This window comes from Pan paniscus, chromosome 6 (genome assembly GCF_029289425.2).
Source record: "Pan paniscus chromosome 6, NHGRI_mPanPan1-v2.0_pri, whole genome shotgun sequence".
Taxonomy (NCBI): Eukaryota; Metazoa; Chordata; class Mammalia; order Primates; family Hominidae; genus Pan; species Pan paniscus.
Window position 1 is genome coordinate 116,991,419 of NC_073255.2, and position 24,440 is coordinate 117,015,858.

Genomic DNA, 24,440 nt, shown 5'->3' on the forward strand with positions numbered 1-24,440 from the left:
GTACGTTATTAGCTTTATTATTTACCTGGCTATTTAGGAATAAGACATAACAGGAATCTATGACTGTATTAATACTGTGCTACTCTATAAATAATTCATAACTACTCATTAAAATATTTAATCCATCTCTAGCAGGTCCTTTTGTGCTCTAAAAAGACAGATCTCTGGCATTAAAGATAGGAAAACTGAATCATGAAAAGATCATAATCCTATGCACCCCCTCCTCTTTCTTCATTGTGGTACTTGTGTGAATTAGAAATCAAATTCAGACCTTCTGATCCCCAGTCCAGTGTTGGAACCACAGGAAAGCATCATGCCCTTTAGAGAACTCAGCGGATGCCCAACATGCAAAGAACGCAGGCTGCCATCTACAATCTGCAGCTTCGTGACATGCTCCTCCAGACTCCTGAAAGCAAGCTGCAAGTTGGGCTCCGGAGCTTAAAACATCTGAAATGCATCACCCAGCAGCCAGGAGGATAGGTTCCTGCTCAGTGATAAACGATGTTGCCGACATTCCTTAGCCAATTAGAATTCCTTTCAGCTGCAGTGGAGGTGAACACAGCTGGAATTACAGAGTGGGGCGCGTCACCAGACACGCTGATTATACATTATTTAAGCCTTGTTTTAAAACAATATGAGGGTGTTTTTTCCCCCATTAGTCCAGAAATGTGGAAACAACATTCCACTTGGTTTAAATATCTAAATGGATTAAATTGCATCTGGAGACAAAACAGTAACAGTGACATTTTAAAAAGAAGATATGCCCAAGCCCCATAGCTATGTGCTTTTGTTTTTTAAACATAGCTCTTTGGCTTTCCTTTAACTAGAAAGGCCTTAGGGACTTTAGTCAGTCAGAATGAGTTCCCTGGACAAGAAGCTAATTTAAGTTGGAGGCTTTCACTTACAAATTCACTTACAAAATAACAAACCAGTAATTTAAAACTTGTTCAGTGACAAAAAAAAAATTGTATATTCCTTGTTTAAAAAAAAATTAGCCTCTAAAATGGTTTTGAAATGATAAAAAATTGATCCAAATAAGCATCCTAAAAGTTAGCTGTCTTACCCAGCAAATCAGAGCATGGCGAAGATATCAAGTTATTTCATCCATTTGAGGCTTTTTTGAACCACTGAATAAAACGCACAATTCAGCTATTTTAACTGTTAACCAGTGCCCACGATGTTGTACAAAACAGCCAGTCTAGTTAACTGGATCACTGAGGTGATACTGAAACACTATTTGTCGTTTTGTCTTTTTTTCTTTCTTAATCCATGAGGAAATATTTCATAAATAACACAGCCTCCAAAACCTTTCTTTCACCCAATTTTCCACACTAGAACCTGACATTGTGACTGAACCGAGAAAATGAAAATGTGTGGAAGAGAAAGAAAAACCCAACATTCAGAAACGACTTTTGTAACTGCAAGACTAGAGGTTTTAAACTCTGACAGATGGACTTGAAGTAAAAAATCCTAGTTTGATAAATCACAACTACTGTAAAAATGGAGATAGAAATAAAGCATATGAAAGATTTCATGTCTAAAGTCAGTTGGGTGGGCCAAGAAGATTAAAAGGAAAAAAAAATGGATTTGAAAAAAGAAAGTTGTTCTAAAAGGCAACACAAATGTGATCAAATCACAAAATCAATGACAAAAACCTCTATTTGGCAGAATGTGATTCTTCTTAAAGTATAATTGCAATTCAAGTTTTGCAACAGCATTTGTTCTAACCCATCCTACACCTTCCAATAATTCATCTCAAAGAACTGCCTTAACTGTATCTTCCTAAACTTGAGGCAGACCCTAAGGAAAATGTAAATGCAAAGGGAGCTAAAAACTGACCACTTATTCCATCTTATCACAGCAACTGTGTTATATGGTTTTTGAAACAAAAGTTTTGCCTGCCTCACATAAGTGAGGTTCTTAGCTGGTAAAAATTGACAAAGTCAACAGTCTTAACAATTTTCTTAATCTTTCTTGAGAGACTTAACTATTTTGAATCAATTGAGACACCTGTAATTGATCAACCAACGTCATCAACAGCTATTACTACAACTATTTCACTCACAGTTGCACCATCTGAATGCCAAAACACAAGTCACCCTTACATCCCATGAGCTACAATTTTAAAAACAACCTCATATTTCCACATGCTATCAAGGAAAGTCTCTTTGTTCCTCTCTGTTTGGAATTAGAGTTTTTCTTACTTCACAATATGCAGTCATGCTCCAAAAGATATAAAAACACCAGGATATCTGAGAGTATTTCAATGCATAAAAGCACAAAAAAGTTTAGGCACTTGTATTTCAACTAATTGGTTGACATTACAATAAAATTTAATTTTCTTGAAGAGCATTGTAGAACCCTGAATTCCATTCTTTTACCCAAAGTGGCCTAAACAATGTGTCTGGGATTCATTTGTGTACCAGATAAGAACAAAGTTTTTGCAAATCCTGCTTGATTTTTCAATCAAAATGTTTCTAAAGTGTTTGATTTGCCAGTGAACTCCAATGACTACAAGATAATGCTCTTTAACAAAAGATCACTTGATTCTGGATATATTATGCCCCTAAACCTACTGAAACCATTTAAAAACTATTTTCCTACTAAAATACCACAAAAACATTTGTTAAAATGTTATTATTTTAAATATAAAGGCTCAAATATTCTTCTACTGTTTAGACCAGGTTGCCAAAGCAGTTCAACATATTACCCAACAGTTTTCAAAAACAATCCCATATGAAGAAATAAAGTCATAAATGTAATCAATACACAAAATTAATGCTTGGCATAAATCAAACACATGTGCTACACTCCAACACAATTTTCTGAATATCAGGATTAAGAATACCACTAAGCCCAAGTGCCCAACAGTAATTTGAAATAAGTAGGTAGCTAAATTGATATATCCTGTGAGAAGGAGGATCAAAGAGTATTATAATGGAGCTGAAATCTCATTTGATATATAAAGAAACTGAGACCCAAAAAGGTTAAATAACTTGTTCCGTAACATGTAGTTAATGAGAAATCTGTCTAGAATCTAGGTCTCCTAACTGTAAATCTAATGCCCTATTCACCCCCAAATAGAATCGTGGACCCCAAAGTTCTAAATGTAGTATCTTCAGTATCCTTTTTTTTTTTTTTTTTTTTTTTTTTTGAGACAGAGTCTCGCTCTGTTGCCCAGGCTGAAGTGCAGTGGCACAATCTCGGTTCACTGCAAGCTCCACCTCCCAGGTTCAAGCCATTCTCCTGCCTCAGCCTACCCAGTAGCTGGGACTACAGGCGCCCGCCACCACACCCAGCTAATTTTTTGTATTTCTACTAGAGACGAGGTTTCACTGTGTTAGTCAGGATGGTCTCAATCTCCTGACCTCGTGATCCGCCCCACCTCAGCCTCCCAAAGTGCTGAGATTACAGGCGTGAGCCACCGCGCCCAGCTAATTTTTTTGTATTTCTAGTAGAGACGGGGTTTCACCGTGTTAGCCAGGATGGTCTCAACCTCCTGACCTCGTGATCTGCCTCAGCCTCCCAAAGTGCTGGGATTCAGGCGTGAGCCACGGCGCCAGGCCATCTTCACTATCTTTGCACTGAATTTCGCTCTGTGTGTATTCATTGACTGGTTGAAATATCCCTCATTTTTAACAGTCCTTTTTTTTTTTCCAAATAACAAACATGGAAATAAACTCTGAAACCTGTAACAAAAGTATTCAACTTTTGAAAGATTGCTACTCAACATCCCAGAAGTGAGAATTCAAACTTCCCTTAACCAGAAAGATGAGGCTAAAACCTACTCCACCGTCAACAAACTTCTAGTTCAAACCTTTCGAGGTAAACTAAGGTTCCACGTACTGGCATTGCATGTGTACCATTACCGCTAAACCGCAATCCTATTGTAAGGATGATCACACTCACAAATCCTCTCAAACCATTCATAACATCTACTGAAAGGGAAAAGGAAAGGGAAAAGGTGTTTCAGAAACAACACTCATCACCTGATCCTTCCCTATCAAATGTCATCCAAAAATTCCTTAAAGCATTCTTGCTTCGATAATCTAAATTCCTGAATCCAAAAATAATTTGGGAGGAGGACAAACCAAGTCCTCCCTTTCAAGGCTCAGGCTTGGCAAATAGGATTGATTAATATACATACACCAGACATAAACATTTCAATTAAAACCTATTCCTTCTAAAACATTCATCATATTTCTAACACAAAATCAGTTGCTTTCGCTTTTAACAAGATAACTGAAACCAATCTGATGTCAATTACAGACTGAGCTGTAAATCAGAACCAAGTTAAAAGCTTTACAAGTATTACAATCTCAAAAATGTTACTTTTATCTTACCACATAAATAAAAATGTATCTACATTGTATCTACAAAGTGAGAAGTGTTTCCTATCAGCCCTGGCATAAAGAAATGTATTTCCCCAGAAGCAAAGATCCCAGAGGAAACTACCTCTTACGTTACAAAACCAGGGTCTGGGTTTGGGTCCAAATCATTATTTGATATCTTTATACAAAAAAACAAAACCTTCTCTTAAGACAAAAGTTGGGCCATGCAACAACTATGGGCTCTCAAAGTAAATTTTAGTTTTAAAAAATTACCTATTGTTTGCATGGATTTTACCGATGACTTTATGGCTGCGCATCTGCCATAAAGTGTTCAAAACGCTCATTCTCTCTTTGAAAGGACCTGACCAAACCAGGACTTTGGAGTTCTCACCCGACTGAGCCACTGAACAGAAAAATCCAGGGGAAAATCCCTGACGGGGATTAGAATGAACTTTTTAGTTTCCTTCCAGAGCTGGAAATATTCGAGTTTGGAAAGTCCCGGAGCAGAGCCGCATTTGCAACACGGCCATCCTGCTTTAGGGATGAATTGAAACTGGGAAGAGAGTAGTACCAATGAGAGTGAGAAAGGGAAGACGAGGATGCAGCCTGGTCCAGAACCTCTGGAGCCCGGGGGGAAACAGGTTGGCATCACATCCGCGCCACCAAGTCGCAGGCCCGCGGCAGAGCGTTGCGCTCACCCTTGAAGGTGGCACTACAGAGCCACCCAGGAAACACAGACTTTTCATTGAAGACAAAATGAATCAAGGAGCCTGCGTGTGGGCAGCTTCCAAAGCCTCCAGTGAGTGTGGGAGTAGGGATCAGAGCCTCACGGCGCTCTGGGTTGCTGAGTGTGGGGGTGATAGTGAAACAAAATGCGGAAAAGGTAAAAATTGAAGAAGCAGAGTTAAAAGTAGCTAGCGGTCTGGCCTAAGAGACAGGAAGTGGCCCAGACTGAGACTGAAGAGGGCTGGACCAGGGGGAAGTGAAGAGAGCAGGACTGGGAGCAGCTACAAGATAGGATTGAGGAATTTCAGGCTGAAGGAAAGAAAGAGTGGAGACCCCGCCAGACAGCAGCGAGGGGGCGGGGCTAGGCAGGAATGAGGGCGGGGCTTGAAAGTGAGGGGCGGGGCTAGGGGAAGAAGGGAGGAGGACGGTGTGGGGGGTGAGGGAGAAACGAAAGAGGATGGGGGAGTGAGAAGAGGGTGGGTGGGGGCAGGAGGGGAGAAGCAAGGGGGCAAGTGGAAGGGGAGGTAGCAAAATAGCTTGGAAGTGGTGGGAAAGACCAGGAGGATGAGGGGAGGGAGCAGGTGGGAGGGAAAACAGGAAAGCAAGAGAGATGATGGGAAAGTGGTGAGAAGTGAGGGATGGGACCAGGGGAACAGAGGCAAGGCCAGGAGGGAAAAGCGAGGGGGCAGGTGGGCGGAGAGGATGGGAAGCGAGGAGAAGGAGGGAGGGGGTAAAAACGGCGGAGGAGAAAAAAAGGAGAGAAGCAAGGGGGCGGGACCAGGAAGAAGTGAGGGCCGATGCTAGGAAAGAAGTGAGGAGGCGGGACCAGGAAGAAGTGAGGGCCCAGGCTAGGAAAGAAGTGAGGAGGCGGGACCAGAGAGAAGCGAGGGAGCTGGACGCAGGGAGAAGCGAGGGGGCGGGGACAGAAAGTTAGGAGGCGGGAGCAGAGAGGAGCGAGGGGTGGGGCCAGAGAGATGGGCGGGGTCAGGTGCGGGGAGGAAAGGTGGGGAAGAGAAAGGACCACAGGGATGGAGGTGAAAGGCAAGGGGGCGGGGCCTGGGGGGAGAAGCGAGGGGTCAGGTGCTAGGGAGAGGAAGGGAAGCGAGAGGCAAGGGGCCGAGCCGGGGAGAGGTGAGGGGAAAGGGCCTGGAAGGAGATGCAAGGGGCGGGGCCAGGAAAAGAGAAGCGAGGGGCGGGGCCAGGGAAGGAGATGCAAGGGGCGTGGTCATGAATGGAAATGAGAGGGGGGGGCCAGGACGGAGATGCGAGGGGGCAGGTGCGGGGGAACGGGAGGGAACGCGAGACCGAGGGGGCGCGAGCGGCCAGGGGGCGGGGCCGGGCAACGGCGAGTGGGCGGGGCCGGGAGGGAGAAGCGAGGGGCGCACGCCGAAGGGGGTGACGAGGTCCTGGGACAACGGCCGGCGTGGGGGAGGGCCGCTTCCAAGGGCGCCCTGCGGGGAATTCCGGGGCGGGCGAGGGGGCGCCGGGGCGCGGGTGGGCCTCCCGCCGGCCGTACCTGTCAGACGGATCTTGATGCTGGAGCCGTTCCTGCGTGTCCCGGGGTTCGACATCTCCCGCCAACGATCGGGCAGCCGCGGATCCAGCGCCGCCGCCCCCCAGCCCGGCCCGGCCCGGCCCCGCCGCCGCCGCCTCAAGGTTACGGCTCCGGGCTGGGCGCCGGGGTCCGAGCCGGGACACAAACTCCGCGGCCCAGGCGTCCGGGCGGCAGGCGGATGGTCGAGCCGGGAGATCGGCGCTTGCTGCGGCGCTCTGACCCTCGCTGCTTCCAGCCGAGCCCAGTCCCGAGCCGCCGCCGCCGCCGCCGCCGCCTCCGCCGCCGCCTCCGCCGCCTCCGCCGCCTCCACCACCTCAGAGCCGGACGCCCGCCGCCCTCGCCGCTTCCGCCGCTGCCGCCGCCTCCCCGAGCCGCGCGCGCGCCCGCCGCCGTGCCGGCCCGGCCCTGCGGGCCCCCGCGCCTACGTGCGTGCGCGCCCCCGCCACGTACGCTGGGGCGGGGCGGGGTGCGCTGCTACGTCGCCCGCACGCCTGCCTCGGGCGCGCGGGCCCCGGATCCCGCGGGTTGGGGTCTTCACGCTTCCTGTGGTCGGTGGGTGGGAGGGTCTGGCCCCGAGCCCGGGAAGGGAGAGCAGAGCTGGCCCCGGGGCCCAGCGCGCGGTCGCCCTCTGTCTTGACCCCTGTCTCTGCGAGGCTCTGGGCTCCTGAGTGACTGAAGAGTGGTTTGCATGAAACCGTGGGCTGTGTCCACACCAAGCTCCTTGCACACAGGCGTGCAATACCAGTTTTTTTCAGTTAAGAGCTTTCGATCGTGCAAGTTCAAGGGAGGGACTTCTCAAAGAGACAAAGCCCTTAGGTGTGTTCTGTGCAACGGGTGTGCTCCACTGACCCATAACAAAGTTGCCAGAATCGCAGAAGTGCCATATACGGACAAGGAAAACGAGATGAGAGGGAGGGATAAAGTTGAGAGGCGGATGTTTGTTATTATCCATTCTGCATACAATTTTACCAAACAAGAAAGTGGCATTGTGGTTTGTGTTCCCATGTCTTCTGCTAAATTTCCCCTTCTCCCGGGGTTGCAGGTTAGAACCAAAAGCTCATGGCTGGGTACGGTGGCTGTAGCCTGTAATCCCAGCACTTTGGGAGGCCGAGGCGGGCGGATCACTTGAGCCCAGGACTTTGAGGCCAGCCTGGGCAACATAGGGAGACTCCATCTCTACAAAAAATACAAAAATTAGCTGGGCATGGTGGTGCGCGCCTGTAGTCCCAGGTACTGGGAGGCTGAGGTGGGAGGATCACTTGAGCCCCAGAGTTCATGGCTGCAGTGAGCTATGATCAGGCCACTGCACTACAGCCTGGGTGACAGAGCTAGACGCTGTCTCAAAAACACACACACACACACACACACAGAAAAAGCTCATTATGCGCTTTCTCCAGCAAACAAACTCCTCTCTGTTAGCATGTTATAGAAATAAACTGATATTATTAGAAAGAGGGAAAACTAGGTTTATCAAACTTGTTTTTTACCCACTACCTTGTTGTTGTTGTTGTTTGAGACAGGGTCTCACTCTGTCACCCAGGCTGGAGTGCAGTGGCACGATCTTGGCTCACTGCAACCTCCACCTCCCGGGTTCAAGTGATTCTCGTGTCTCAGCCTCCTGTATAGCTGGGATTACAGGCGTTAGCCACCACACCCAGCTAATTTTTGTATTTTTGGTAGAGATGGGGTTTCACTGTTTCGGCCAGGCTGGTCTCAAACTTCTGAGCTCAGGTGATCTGCCCGCTTCAGCCTCCCAAAGTGCTGGGATTTCAGGCCTAAGCCACCGCTCCCAGCCCCCACTACCCATTTTCATGTACAAGTTCTTTTTTATTTTTATTTGATTCTTCATCAATCAACTTGAACAAATTCTTTTAATACTGTGTGTGTGTGTGTGTGTGTCCTAAGGAAAGTAGGCTCTGGGCCATTGCTACCATCCCCTGCAGCCTTGTGCCTGTCCTAAGGTCACAGTCTTCGGAACAGAGCCTTCTACCTAGAGCGCCTAGACATACCTGCCTGCCTGCTCGCCCGCCTGCCTGCCTGCCTGCCTGCCTGCCTCGGATGACCCTAGTGAAAGCAGAGTCTCTCCTGGGCAGGATTCAAGGCATCACATCTGTCAAATAAAAGGATGGTCCTAGGTCATTTCTATGGCACCTTGCGGCTCTTTCAGTTATCCTCAAGAAAGACCCAAGAATATAAGCAATGTTTAAGCAATAGCAGTAGAGCCACAATCCAGCTGTTTCCATTTGTAGATGATTGTCACAGAGAGTGAATGCCTGGGTCTGAATTAATCCATCCAGTCTCTAATGCTCCCAAGTAATCCCCATTCTTCTGCCAATCCCATTAGTATTTCCCCCCTATTCAAAGAGTCTCCTCTCTAAACAAAACCAGACATCACTCTTTGCTTACCTGGGTGCAGGCTCCTGTTCTTATCCCCAGGTGTTCCTGACCTGGAAACCTTTCATTGCTTAATTTTGTTGTTTTTCTCCCCGCCCCGATGGCTGGTTCTTCGTTGGCTTGACTGTTTCCTTAATCTTTGAGTCAGGAGGTTGCTTCTGGAGGTTTCTGAAAGGTATTTTGTTCATTCATTAACAAGTACAGATGCTCCTTGATGTACAATGGGGTTACATTCTGATAAACCCATAATATGTTGAAAATATGTCAAAAATGCATTTGCGGAGGCCGGGCATGGTGGTTCATGCCCGTAATCCCAGCACTTTAGGAGGCTGAGGTGGGGGGATTACCTGAGAGCAGGAGTTCGAGACCAGCCTGGCTAACATGGTGAAACCCTGTCTACTAAAAATACAAAAGTTAACTGGGTGTGGTGGTATGCACATGTAGTCCCAGCTACTCGGGAGGCTGAGGCACAAAAATCACTTAAACTCGGGAGGCAGAGGTTGCAGTGAGGCGGGATTGTGCCACTGCACTTCAGCCTGGGCAACAGAGCGAGACTCTGTCAAAAAAAAAAAAAAAAAAAAAAACAACAACGGAAAATGCATTTACTACACCTAAGCTACCAGCCATTATAGCTTAGCCCAGCCTACCTTAAATGTGCACAGAACACTTTCATTACCATACGGTGGGGCAAAATCATCTAACACAAAGCCTATTTTACGATAAAGTTATTACAAAGAATTTTGAATCAAAATTCGAAATTTGAAGTGTGGTTTCTACTGAATGTGTGTCGCTTTCCTACCATAACATCAAAAAATCGTAAGTCAAACCGTCATAAATTGGGACCATTTGAAATTGCTAGATATACCCAATAGTATCTTTCACCACAGCTGCACAAAGGGGACCTTCCTACCTGGAAGCTCATGTTTTACTCATTCAGCAAACATTGGCCACCTGCTATGTGGCTAGGAACAAGGAATACAAAATAAATCTATTACAGCTTCAGCATTCCAGAGGGTCAGTTAACTGGATGAAACAGACATGAGCAACTGACAATGATACAGTGATGGGGATGTGTATAGCAGGCTAGAATATAGATGACAGAACAATTCTACATAAGAAGAGAAATGGAGACATCTCGAGTCACAGATGACCTTAATCTAGAGCTTAAAGCCAACGTTCAAGTTTGCTGGGCAAAGTGGTGAGGAAGGGCATTATAGATAGAAGGAACAGCTGCACAAAGGCATGAACGTGAATGGCATTTTCCAGCACCATTTTCAATAAAAATGTACTTATGGAGCTGCTTGTATACTCTATCCATACAACTTACTCCATTAAAAGTTGATAAAAGGCCGGGCACAGTGGCTCACGCCTGTAATCCCAGCATTTTGGGAGACCAAGGCGGGTGGATCACCTGAGGTCAGGAGTTTGAGACCATCCTGGCCAACATGGTGAAACTCCATCTCTACTAAAAATACAAAAATTACCTGGGTGTAGTGGCAGGCGCCTGTAATCCCAGCTACTCGGGAGGCTGAGGCAGGAGAATCTCTTGAACCCGGGAGGCGGAGGTTGGGTGTAGTGGCAGGCGCCTGTAATCCCAGCTACTCGGGAGGCTGAGGCAGGAGAATCTCTTGAACCCGGGAGGCGGAGGTTGCAGTGAGCTGAGATTGCACTGCTGCCCTCCAACCTGGGCGATAAGAGCAAGACTCTATCTCAAAAAAAAAAAATTTTTTTTGATAAAAGCCTGGGCAACATAACGAGACCCCCACCTCTACAAAAAATTTAAAAATTATCTGGGTGAGGTGGTGCATGTCTGTAGTCCCAGCTACTCAGGAGGCCAAGGTGGGAGGATGGCTTGAGCCCAGTAGCGCAAGGCTGCAGTGAGCTATGATTGTGCCACTGCATTCCAGTCTAGATCACAGAATGAGACCCCATGTCTTTAAAAAAAAAAAAAAAAAAAAAAAAGTTGATTAAAAATAACAAAAAGCATTTGCCCACTTAAAAATCATCAGACGCTATCATATTGAACTTAAGATATATCATCTTCCCTTCCTTTCATCATGTATCACATTCCTCGAAAATACAATCTTCTAAAGCTATCTGGAACAAACAGATGCAAAATGTCAAACAATTCTGCTGAAACAGAGATGGAACTCGGTGAGCCTCCTCAAGTGTCCTCTTTGCAATGGCTTTACACAGAGCGGTTTTGACCCTGCTTTCTAGGTAGCATTTGACTGCTTTTATTTCCCAGAAATGTATCAGTTCCCTGAGTCAGTGTTATTGGGCATTTGAAATATTTTCCAGTGGGCAAATCTGTCTTTGGATCTGACTGCAGTAGTTCTTAACCAGTTTCTGAGTCCCAAACCTCTTTGACAATCTGATGGAAACTCTGGACTCCTTCCTCCAGAAAAATTCATATGTGCAAATACACATCAAAATTTGCCTCTGATTTCAGTGGGTTTATGATCACCTGAAACCAATTTATGAATCCTGTAAGGGCCTGTAGTCCCTAGATTAATAACTCCTTATTTATTCTTTAAAAGAGAGGGTCTCACTCTGTCACCCAGGCTGGAAGGCAGTGCCATCATCATGGCTGACTTCAGCCTCGAACTCCTGGGCTCAAGCAATCCTCCCACCTCAGTCTCCCAAGTACCTGGGACTACAGGCATGTGCCACCAAACATACCTGGCTAAATTTTTTTATTTTTTATACACACAGGGTCTCACTCTGTCAGCCAGGCTAGTCGCTTCAAGTGGTCCTCCTGCTTTAGCCTCCCAAAGGGCTAAGATTACAGGCATGAGCCACCGCACTCAGCCCAAGAACCGTTGTTTTTTTTTTTTTTTTTTTGAGACGGAGTCTTGCCGTGTCGCCCAGGCTGGAGTACAACGGCACCGTCTCGGCTCACAGCAACTTCCACCTCCCAGATTCAAGCGATTCTCCTGCCTCAGCCTTCCGAGTAGCTGGGATTACAAGCGTGCCACATCACACCCAGCTAATTTTTGTATTTTTAGTAGTTAGTGGAGATGATATTTCACCATGTTGGCCAGACTGGTCTCGAACTCCTGACCTCAAGTGATCCGCCTGCCTCTCTGCCTCCCAAAGTGCTGTGATTTCAGGCATGAACCACCATGCCTGGCCCCAATAATTTTTTCTAAAGGAAATTATCAAGCAAATGATGTCGAGCATATCCTGCATGTATGTGTTCAGGATCCAGGACAATAACAACCCTTTTGAAAGGTAGCAGGTGTGCTGAAAAGAGGAAGACTATGACCCACGGAGGCCCACACTCTATCCGGCCTCCACCATATCACCAGCCGGTGCTGAAGAAAGATATTAAAATTCTCCAAGCCTTGCTTTGCTTATCTGTAAAATGGAAATAATACTTCTCCCTGAAAGTTATTGGTGAGGCTTAAATCATGAATGTAGATTTAGCATTCCAATACAGCAAGCTCTTGGTAAATGGCAGTTCTTATTAGTATGTGTGTGATTGCCTTGGCTCCAAAAGCTCCTAGTGAAGCTTCTTATCCTGAGAAAATCTGGGATTTTGTGCAGAGGGTCCCTGGTGGGAGTGGACAGTTATAGTGAATGCCTCTTGAGAGCACATTTCTGTTCCTGAGCTGGTGCCTCTGAGGCCAGTGGCCAGATCATATTAACCTTTAAAATCTTCTCTGTCTAGGATCTAGGCTTCTTTTGCTTTTCATCTGAGCATCAAGTTGTTTTTTGTTGTTGTTGTTGTTTTTTTCCAGATGGAGTCTTGCTCTGACACCCAGGCTGGAGTATAGCAGCACGATCTCGGCTCACGTGCAACCTGCAACCTCCGCCTCCTGGGTTCAAGCGATTCTCCTGCCTCAGCCTCCCGAGTAGCTCAGACAGACTGCAGGCACGTGCCACCATGCCCGGCTAATTTTTGTATTTTTAGTAGAGACAGGGTTTCACCATGTTGGCCAGGCTGGTCTCGAACTCCTGACTTCATATGATCCACCTGCCTCAGCCTCCCAAAGTGCTGGGATTACAGGCATGAGCCACCGCACCAGGCCTTTGTTTCTGTTTTTGAGACAGGGTCTTGTTCTATTGCCCAGGCTGGGGTGCAGTGGTGCAATCATAGTTCAGGGCAGCCTTGATCTCCTCAGCTCAAGCAATCCTCCCACCTCAGCCTCCTGAGTAGCTGAGACTACAGGCGCATGCCACCAAACCTGGCTAATTTTTATATTTTTAGTAGAGACAGGGTTTCACTATGTTGGCCAGACTGGTCTTGAACTCTTGACCTCAAGTGATCTCCCCACCTGGGCCGCCCCCTAAAGTGCTGGGATTACAGGCGCGGTGACATTAAACAAACTGGAAACTTCATGAATCAGACATTCTTTTCCTTTTTTTTTTTTTTTTGAAACAGAGTTTCACTCTTGTTGCCCAGGCTGGAGTGCAATTGCGTGATCTCAGCTCACCACAATCTCCGCCTCCTGGGTTCAAGCGATTCTCCTGCCTCAGCCTCCCAAGTAGTTGGGAATATAGGCATGCGCCACTACGCCTGGCTAATTTTTGTATTTTTTAGTAGAGATGGGTTTTCTCCATGTTAGCCAGGCTGGTCTCGAACTCCTGACCTCAAGTGATCCGCCAGCCTCAGCCTCCCAAACTGCTGGGATTACAGGCATGAGCCATCGCGCCCAGCCAGACATTCTCGTACTCATCAAGAAGAACGGGAGTTGAGTGCCCAGCTCTGGCAAATATTCACCATAGTTCCTGCTGGCAAGGAGGTGACCCAATTCTCTAGTCATACAGTTGTGCAGAACCCGAAACCAAATCATTGCCCTATGCATCTGCAGAGTATTTAAATCAAACTCATCCTTCTGCTGAGTCCTGGCGAGGCTCTAATCTTACTTTGATTGTGCAAAAATAGAACCAAGTATGTGGTTCAATGTGACAAAGATTCCCCTACTACCAAGAAAGGGGTGGGGAGCTGTACCTCATTACTTAAATACGTTCATAGAAACAAATTAAATTAATTTGAGGTTTAACGGCATCCGGTTTGTGTGAGGGAGGGATGCTAGGTAATTATTAGTTACTATTCCTGCTTAGTGAACATGACGAAGGTTTTTCAAGGAGAGAGATCTCCAATCCAGGTTCCTGCCCTTTTTTTCTGGTGCCTGCATCGTGCTGATAGCCAACACCGTCTGTATGTCTGTCTGTTTAGCCTGCATCAAGCCTCTATCTGCCTAGGACTTCTCTGAACCTAGTCCTACCTAGGACTTAGTCCATAGAATGGCTTTAAGATTTTGATTTTTTTCTTCCCAGGAACCATATTCTAGAAAGCACAATTTTGTTATTTGTATGCAACTATTAGTAATATTAATTCATTGTTCCTCTCTTTGTACTGTAGAATAGTAAGCAAACTGTTTTTTTTTGTTTGTTTTTGTTTTTGTTTTTTGAGACAGGGTCTTTCCCTGTTGCCCAGGCTAGAGTGCAGTGGTGCGATCATAGCTCACTGCAGTCTCCACTTCCTGGGCTTGACTGATCCTCCAGCCTCAGGCTCCCAATCCTGAGATCACAGGTGTGCACCATCATGCCTGGCTAATTAAAAAAAAAAAAATTTTTTTTTCTAGAGACAGGTTCTCCCTATGTTGCCCAGGCTGGTCTCAAACCCATGGGCTCAAGCAGTCCTCCTGCCTCAGCCTCCCAAAGTGCTGGGATTATAGGTGTGAGCCACTGCACCTGGCCACAAACATTAAGAACCTCCTATGTATCAGGCAATGTGGTAACATGCAAGGAATTTTAAAAGATCAACAAGATATAGTCCCTGTATTTTCTGGTTCACTTCTAGTCATGGAGCCCATCACATAAATGCATCATTAAAACAATGTATAGGCTGGGCACGGTGGCTCACGCCTGTAATCCCAGCACTTTATGGGGCCAAGGTGAAAGGACTGCTTGAGCCCAGGAATTCAAGACCAGCCTGGGCACCATAGCAAGACCTCATCTCTACAAAAAAAAATAAAAATAAAAATCAGCCAGATGTGGTTGCTCGTGCCTGTAGTCTCTGCTATTTGGGAGGCTGAGGTGGGAGGATCATTTGAGCCCAGGAGATCAAGTGTGATCATATCACACTACTGCACTTCAGCCTGGGTGACAGAGTGAGAGTCTCTAAAAAAAAGAAAAAAAAGTTTCCATAATTTTTAATAATTGTTAGGATCCCCTCCCCCTCCCAAAAAACACTTTAAATGTTTTCTAAATAATCACACTTCTGAAAGACAAGTAAATCAGGGATACAGAATATTTTTCCCATTAATGATTCACCAAAATGAGAGTAGCTCACACACTTTTTTTTTTTTTTTTTTTGAGACAGAGTCTCTGTCACCCAGACTGGAGTGCAGTGGCACGATCTCAGCTCACTGCAACCTCTGCCTTCTGGGTTAAAGTGATTCTCATGCCTCAGCCTCCCGAGTAGCTAGGACTACAGGTGCCCGCCACCACACCTGGCTAATTTATGTATTTTTAGTAGAGATGGGGTTTCACCATGTTGACCAGGCTGGTCTTGAACTCCTGACCTCAAGCAATCCGCCCACCTTGGCCTCCCAAAGTGCTGGGATTACATGTGTAAGCCACCACACCTGGCAAAAATGCTTTTTTATTACAGGTAACTCCCAGGTCATTTATCAGAATTTCAGGTCATTTATCAGACTTTCACTGTATGTAGTTATGCTTCAGAAACTTAGGTCTTTTTTTTTTTTTTTCCTCAAGATGGAGTCTCGCTCTGTCGCCCAGGCTGGAGTGCAATGGCACAGTCTCGGCTCACTGTGACCTCCACCTCCAAGCGATTCTCCTGCCTCAGCCTCCTGAGTAGCTGGGATTACAGATGAGTGCCACCACGCCCGGCTGTTTTTTTTTCGTATTTTTAGTAGACAGGGTTTTACCATGTTGGCCAAGCTGGTCTCGATCTCCTGACCTCGTGAACCGCCCACCTCAACCTCCCAAAGTGCTGGGATTACAGGTGTGAGTCTTGAATCTATGTTCATGTAATATACACCATGAAATTACACAGTTTTAATGTATTTGAGGTTTTCCTAAATTTTAAATCACTAAAAAGCTACCAATGACAAAATTGACACACCCCTTCAATTCTGTCTCCTAGTCAGAAGTCAGCAGTTTGGTGAACATGCTTCCAGAATTATTTTCTATACATATACTAACACATATATACTTTTTATAAAAGTTTATATATATGTGTATATTATATATATATGTATAGACATAGGCACATATATTTATTGATTCACCAATTTAGGACATTATCTGTTGGCTCTTCATTTATGAAAGATGAGGAGTTAGGTGACTAACACTTCCCTCTTCCTGCCTCCATTTTTATAGTTACTATTTTCAGTTCTTCTATTTCTACTTTTAAATATTTTTTTGAACCTGTGTTTCCTATCAGCTTGTAGCTTATGATCCCCTCCATGTTAGACAAAGATATTGGCACTGAACCATCTGTTCCAGTCTATACTCCCACCTTCATCCTTCTCAGCTGAACACTGACAATATCAAGGATGACAATGGTCACATTCTCTTTTGTGTGCATTGCTGACTTCCCTGTTTTGTCTGTTGATTCTATAAATGGATTGTTTCAGAATCAAGGTCAAAATCACACCACATTTCAGTTGGCTTTATGTTTGGACCTGGAGTTTTCTTACACATTTTTTTTTCTTGTTTCCTCATTGCCTTATCTTCCTCTTACTGATGGAAGAAACAGATTTATGGGGTTGTTCTTGGTTTTGAGATAGGATCTCGCTCTGTTGCCCAGGCTGGAGTGCAGTGGCATGATCACAGCTCACTGCAGCCTCAAATTCCTGGGCTCAAATGATCCTCCCACCTCAGCCTCCTGAGTAGCTGGAACTAACAGTGCATGCCACCACACTAATTTTTTTTTTTTTTGTATTTTTTATAGAGATGGGTTTTCATCATATTGCCCAGGCTGGTCTCAACCTCCTGGGCTCCAGCAGTCTGCCTGTCTTGGCCTCCCAAAGTGCTGGGATTACAGGCATGAGTTACTGTGCCCAGCTCAGATTTATGTTTTGTCATTAGTATCATCTGGCATCTTAGCCATTCTGTCTACTACTTGGAATCAATTTCATCCTTCCAACAAGAACGAATCAACTTCTTTCTTCTTGTTGAAGATAGTCTACCTGGAGCTCGCTGCCTGTCTGTTCTAATATGGAAAAAACAGGCTTCCAGGTTTGCTGTTCAATTCTCATCTCGGGATTGTTTTTCAGTGGACTTCTGGGTTGGTTTCACCATTTCTTGTATCTTTCTCTTTTGGGGAGGTGGGGTATATAATTTACTTCCTTTCTTGATGGAGTACATTCTCAAGTAACTTCCTTAGTACTTGAAATGTAATCTTTCTGAGTTTATATCTGAAAATATGATGTCTTATATGGCTATGTGGTTCTAAATAATTTATGATTCTAAATTTATGGTTATAATTTTCCCTCAGAACTTGGAATTTTTCTATCATTCAGAGTCCACAAAGAGAAATCTGATGCCAGTCTGATTCTCATTCTTTTATAGGTAATCTATTTTTTATTTCTGGAAAGAGTCTTCTGTTTATTCTTGGTATTCTGAAATTTCACCGCATTGAATCCAGGGATTGATCTTTTATTTATTTATTCTGCTTGGCATTCAATGAACCCTTTCAGCCTAGAGATTTACTTTCTTCAATTCTGATACTTTTTTTTTGTTTGAGACAGAGTTTTGCCCTTGTCACCCAGGCTGGAATGCAATGGCACAATTTTAGCTCACTGCAACCTCCACCTCCCAGGTTCAAGTGATTCTCCTGCCTCAGCCTCCAAAGTAGCTGGGATTATAGGTGCCCACCACCACACCCAGAAAATTTTTGTATTTTTAATAGAGACAGGGTTTCCTCATGTTGGCCAAGCTGGTCTCAAACTCCTGACTTCAAATGATCCACCCCCCTTGGCCTCCCACAATGCTGGGGTTACAGGCATGAGCCAACATGCCTGGCCTCAATTCTGATAAATTTTCTTCTAGGGTTTCTTTCTTAATGTCTTTCCCTATATTTTCTCTTTTGTCTTTTTCTAGAACTTCAGTTACTCAGATGGTAAGCCTCCTGAATTGACTTTTTTTCTTCTCCCCAAACTTTCATCTCTTTGTAACTTTCTGGTCTATATTCTGAAAGATTTATCTTCATACCTTTCTCTTGAATTTTTGTTCTGGTAATCATTTAATTTCTGAGAGTGTTCCTTTTTCATGGCATCTTTTTGTTTTATGGCCACAGAATCTTCTCAAATCTGTTGAGAATATAAATTAGAGGATGTTGGTTTTAATTCCCCCTGATTCTGACTGTTTCTTCTGGGAAATGGTTGTTTTGTTCATTTGCCTTTTTCTTTTCCATGATGCCAATTTTCTTGACAGAGTTTTGCTCTTGTTGCCCAGGCTGGAGTGCAATGGCGCAATCTTGGCTGACTGCAACCTCCACCTCCCAGGTTCAAGCGATTCTCCTGCCTCAGTCTCCTGAATAGCTGAGATTACAGGCATGCGCCACCACACCCGGCTAATTTTGTATTTTTAGTAGAAACAGGGTTTCTCCATGTTAGTCAGGCTGGTCTTGAACTCCCAACCTCAGGTGATCCACCTGCCTTGGCCTCTCAAAGTGTTGGGATTACAGGCATGAGCCACTGCGCCCAGCCCCGATTTTCTTCTTGTGTCTGATCTTTTGTATTTGAGAATGGGAGCCCAGGTTGATTTTTCAGGACAACTCATTTAGATTTCTTCTATACATCTGTGTATTCCTGTTAGATTCCTTCTATACATCTGTGTATTCCTGTTATATTTCCCCTATGAATAGATTAGCTAACTGAATGCCCTATGGATGTGATTCTAAAATTTCTTGACTGTCAGGTAAGAAAGCAAGCCATTGTGATTCTTGATCTTTCATATATGACTTCTTTTTACACTCTAGATGTAACTTTTGTTTTTTGATACAGGGTCTCACTGTCACCCAGGCTGGAGTGCAGTGGTGTGATCACAGCTCACTGCAGCCTCGACCTCCTGGACTTAAGCAATCCTCCCACCTCAGCCTCCTGAGTAGCTGAGACTACAGGCAGGTGCTACCACACCTGGCTAATTTTTTTTGATTTTTTGTAGAGATGGGTCTCCTTATGTTGCCCACACTGGTCTTGAACTCCTGGCCTCCTGAGTAGCTGGGACTACAGGTACATGCCACCACATTTGGCTAATTTTTTACTTTTATAGAGATGAGTCTCCTTATGTTGCCCACGCTGGTCTGGTACTCCTGGCCTCAAGCGATCCTCCCACCTCAGCCTCCCAAAGTGCTGGGATTACAGGAATGAGCCACCACACCCAACTGGATCTTTTTTTAAATCAGTTTTAAATTTTCACAATGATATGCTTGGGCATAAATCAGCTTTCATCCATTTTTCTGGGCTATTCACTGGATCCTTTAAACTGGATCAGTTTTCTTCTGTTTAGGGAAATGGTATTATCTGATAATTTTCTTTCCTCTATGTTTTTTTTCTCCACTTCTAGAACTCCTCTATTCAGATTTCAGACCTCCAGTTCTGGACTTTATATAATTTGATCTTTTCTATTTTTGCAATTTTGCTCTACTTTATGGGAAATATCCTCAATTTCATCTTCCAATTCTGTTTTCATTTGTACCATCTTTTTATTATTATTATTATTTTAGATGGAGTCTCACTCTGTCGCCCAGGCTGGAGTGCAGTGGCACGATCTCGGCTCACTGTAACCTGCACCTCCTGAGTTCAAGCGATTCTCATGCCTCACCCTCCTGAGTAGCTGGGACTGTAGGTGTGCACCACCATGCCCAGCTAATTTTTGTATTTTTAGTAAAGACAGGGCTTCACCAAGTTGGCCAGGCTTGTCTCGAACTCCTGACTTCAAGTGATCCCCAACTCGGCCTCCCAAAGTGCTGGGATTACAGGTGTGAGCTACCACACTCAGCCCAGTTCTACTATCATTTCTAATTTCCAATAATCCTTTTTGTTCTTGGAATGTACATAAACAGCATCTTTTTTTTTTCTTTTGAGACGGAGTCTAGCTCTGTCACCCAGACTGGAGTGTAGCGGTACAATCTTGGCTTACTGCAACCTCCGCCTCCTGGGTTCAAGTGATTTTCCTGTCTCAGCCTCCCGAGTAGTTGGGACTACAGGTGCACACCACCACACCCGGCTAACTTGTGTATTTTTAGTAGAAACAGGGTTTCACCATGTTGGTCAGGCTGGTCTTGAACTCCTGACCTTAGGTGATCTGCCCGCCTCAGGCTCCCAAAGCGCTGGGATTACATGCGTGAGCCACCATGCCCGACAACATCCTATGTTTTGCTTCATAAAAGCAATGTCATTAGCCAGGCATGGTAGTGCATGCCTGTAGTCCCAGCTACTTGGGAGGCTGAGGTGGGAGGATTCCTTGAGCCCCAGGAGTTCAAGGCTGTACTGAGCTATGATAGTGCTACTTCACTCAGGCTGGGTGACACAGGGAGACACTGTCTCAAAAAAAAAAAAAAAAAAAAAGGAATAAACTTCCAGTTCGCTGCCAGGTGGGGCAGGGGGCAGTTGGTCAGCTTCATGGAATAGGGGGATGTAACAGCTTTTTGTCTTTCCAACTTTACATTATGGAGAACTTCAACCACCCACAGAAAGAATAGAACAGAACTCCCCATGGACCTATCACCAGCCCTGGTAACCACGATCACATTGCCAATTCCACCCCATGTGTGTATCTGTCACTTCCCTCTTCCCGTATTACTTTGAAACAAATTCCAAACATCACATCACTTCATCTATGATCATTCCAATTTCTCTAAAAGGACTTTATTTCTAATTAACATAGCCCCAATATGATGATTAAACCAAAACAGCCAATCATTCTTTATCATCAAACCTCCATTCAATGCTCAAGTTTCCAATTGTCTCATAAATGTCATATGTGTTTTCTCAATTGTTTGGTGGTATCAGAATACAAATGAGGCCCACTCTGGTTAGTCAATACGTCATTTAAGTCTAAATTTATAAGTTCCCCCTAAGCAATTTTTTAGTTGGAATTTATTAAGAGAAGGAAAGAAGTAGCTTGTCTGCAGGATTTCTCATGGTCTGGAGTCTGCTGCTTGCTTTTCTGAAGTGTAGCTTAGTGTTTCTCCTCTGTTGTGTGTGTTTTTTTTTTTTTTTTTTTTTTTTTTTTTTTTTTTTTGAGACAGTGTCTCGCTCTGTTGCCCAGGTTGGAGTGCAGTGGTACGATCTTGGCTCACTGCAAGCTCCGCCTCCCAGGTTCACGTCATTCTCCTGCCTCAGCCTCCTGAGTAGCTGGGACTACAGGTGCCCGCCACCATGCTAGGCTAATTTTTTTTGTATTTTTAGTAGAGACGGGGTTTCACCGTGTTAGCCAGGATGGTCTCAATCTCCTGACCTCGTGATCCGCCCGCCTCGGCCTCCCAAAGTGCTGGGATTACAGGCGTGAGCCACGCGCCCGGCCTCTCCTCTGTCTTTTGTATTTCTTATAAATTGGTAGTTGCATCTAGGGGTTTAATTGCAGCTTCCTATTGTTTTATATTCAACTTCATGGATTCTTTCCTGTCTCCTCCATTCTGCTGTTAAGCCCATCCAGTAAATTTTATTTATTTTAGGGACAGGGTCTCGCTATGTTGCCCAGGTGGGTTTTGAACTCCTAGGCTCAAGCAATCCTCCTGCCTTGGCCTCCCAAAGTGCTGGGATTCAGGTTTGAGTCACTGCACCCAGCCATCATCCAGTAAATTTTAAATTCCAGTTATAGTATTTGTCAGTTCTAACATTTACATTTGATTCTCTTCTATTTCTTTGCTGAGACTTCAGTGGCCCTAGGTTATCATTTAAATGATGTCTTTTCAAATGAGAACAAATGATCCACTCCAGGGTGGAGTGGATGAGTAGGGAAGCCAGCCTCCAAGATGGTTCCCAATGGCCTCTGTCTTCTGGTCTTCACACCTCTGCATAGCTCCTCCCACATCCTACAAGGTTATCGTATAGCAGAGTGATTGTATGCCACATTTTTTTTTGAGACAGAGTCTTTCTCTGTCACCCAGACTGGAGTGCAGTCACATGATGTCAGCTCACTGCAACCTCCCAGGTTCAAGCTATCCTCCTGCCTCAGCCTCCCGAGTAGCTGGGACTACAGGCATGCACCACCACACCTGGCTTATTTTCGTATATTTTAGTAAAGACAGGGTTTCACCATGTTTACCAGGTTGGTCTCGAGCTCCTAACCTCAAGTGACGTGCTCACCTCAGCCTCTCAAAGTTCTGGGATTACAAGGACCATGGCTTCTGTCTTGGGGATTCTGTCTCCCATGTACACAAACTCACTCTCTCTCTCTCTCTCTCTCTCTCTCTCTCTCTGATCACTTGCTCTGGGAGAAGCAAACTTCCCTGTTATTGGAGATTCAGGAAGCCCAAGGGAAAGCCTGTGTAGCGTGGAACTGAAATATCCAGCCATCAGCCACTGAAGAACTGAAACCCTCTAACTACCACATACTACCATTGTAAGTAGGTCCTCTCCCAGTTGAGTCTTCAAATGAGACCACAATTCTGGCTGACAGCTTAAGTCCAACCTCATAAAAGACCTTGAGAGCCAGAACCATCTAAATTGTCCCCCAGATTCTTGCCTTACAGAAACTCTGTATAATAATTTTTTTAAGCTGTTAAGTTTCTGGGAAATTTGTTATATAGCAAGTAACTAATTCATGAGGCTTTGAATTAGTTATTAGTGATTCCCTGTCTGCCACTTACTGAAAGATGAAGGGCAAGTTGGCTAACCTTATGAGCTCCAGTTTACTTGGAAATTGAGGATAACCATTTTTGCATCGCCTTGTTTGACACTTGAACCCCTTCTTTTACAGATGAAAAAAACTGAAGCCGAAAGGAATTGACAGAAAAGAATCCACAAATGAGGCACTTAACAGTGAAATTACATGACATGTCCAGGCTTAGGCTATTTAGAAAAAGAGTAGAACTGACCCCAGGGCTCATGGCTCCAAGTTATTCTTTTATGCCTTAAAGCAACCTGTGCTGCCTTATAATGCATGCCATTATCATTAACACAGTCCATGTTTCAGGAAAAAACAGCAGATAAGTTACGCAGTGTGCATGGCTAACCAAGATTGCAATTTTTTTTTTGTTTGTTTTTTGAGATTGAGTTTTGCTCTTGTTGCCCAGGCTGGAGTGCAGTGGTGCAATCTCAGCTCACTACAACCTCCACCTCCTGGGTTCAAGTGATTCTCCAACCTTGCCTCCCGAGTAACTGGGATTACAGGCATGTGCCACCATACCCAGCTAATTTTGTATTTTTAGCAGAGACAGGGTCTCACTATGTTGGCCAGGCTGGTCTTGAACTCCTGACCTCAGGTGATCTACCTGCCTTGGCCTCCCAAAGTGCTGGGATTACAGGCATGAGCCACCATGCCCAGCTGAGAATTGCATTCTTTGAGGTACATGACAATTTCTGGGCAAATGCAAAAGGTCAAAGTTGTTCCAGTTCAGTGTTCACACCGTAAACCAACCTATAGCCATTCACACCTTCCTTCCTCTCTTTGTTGCCTCACCAGTCGTCCCAACTCCCCGAGTCTAAGCAGGTGGGCACCCAGCCAGAAGGTGACTAACACCATCTCTTTGCACCCAGACCATGTACAAAAGGCAAATTGCTCCTTTTTTTAAACCTTGCTAGGCAAGTCGGTATTAGTATCTTCAAACTACAAAGGCTGCTTTATCATGCAAAGAGAAGGAAAAAAAGAGGTTGACAGTATTTTGAGCCAACAAGGTTAGATCACTCGGACAACAGTGACTAAGCTCAACAGGGCTTCCAGCACTTTTAATTAAAAAAATTTTTTCTCAAAGACCTATCTTTGTAAACCGTCTCACCTTTCCACCTCCCTTCAACTACAGTCTACGAATAGGGGGAAAAATGCTTTAAGATGTTGAAAAAGAATCTGTATTCCAATCAGATTCTTTAAAAAAAGTGTATGTAAGGCTGGACGCGGTAGCTCACGCCTGTAATCCCAACACTTTGGGAGGCTGACACAGGCAGATCAACTGAGGTCGGGAGTTCAAGACCAGCCTGATCAACATGGAGAAACCCTAGCTCTACCAAAAATACAAAAATTAGCTGGATGTGGTGGCACACTCCTATAATCCCAGCTACTCGGGAAGCTGAGGCAGGAGGATCACTCGAACCTGGGAGGCGGAGGTTGCAGTGAGCCGAGACTGCGCGACTGCACTCCAGCCTGGGCAGCAAGAGCAAAACTCTGCCTCAGAAAAAAGAGTGTATGTAAATTCAACCTAGAAAAGAAATGCAAACAAAAATTATTGTATTGAAGTCATAGGACCATTTTTTCAATGTTTTTTCAATTACAAATATATTAAATTTGTA

General features: G+C 45.0%; 1 protein-coding gene and 1 long non-coding RNA gene across 8 annotated transcripts in view; one reads left to right on the forward strand and one right to left on the reverse strand.

The window, feature by feature from the left end:
• Positions 1-6,977, reverse strand: part of SMURF1 (SMAD specific E3 ubiquitin protein ligase 1) — a 116,347-nt gene extending 109,370 nt beyond the window's left edge. For 3 of the 7 annotated variants that reach the window (XM_034964507.3, XM_034964506.3, XM_034964503.3), the window contains exon 1: positions 6,574-6,977. In XM_034964507.3, coding sequence (XP_034820398.1) covers positions 6,574-6,628 — 55 coding nt within the window. In that variant the 5' untranslated portion in view covers positions 6,629-6,977. The remainder of the gene's footprint in view (positions 1-6,573) is intronic. The other 4 variants (XM_034964504.4, XM_055115155.3, XM_055115156.2 and 1 more) reach the window with 3 other exon arrangements.
• On the forward strand, positions 634-23,911 carry LOC134730712 (uncharacterized). The gene is made up of 3 exons (XR_010112630.1): positions 634-5,130; positions 22,436-22,557; positions 22,915-23,911. It is a non-coding gene; the product is annotated as an uncharacterized LOC134730712 (long non-coding RNA).
• Positions 23,912-24,440: the final 529 nt, after the last annotated feature.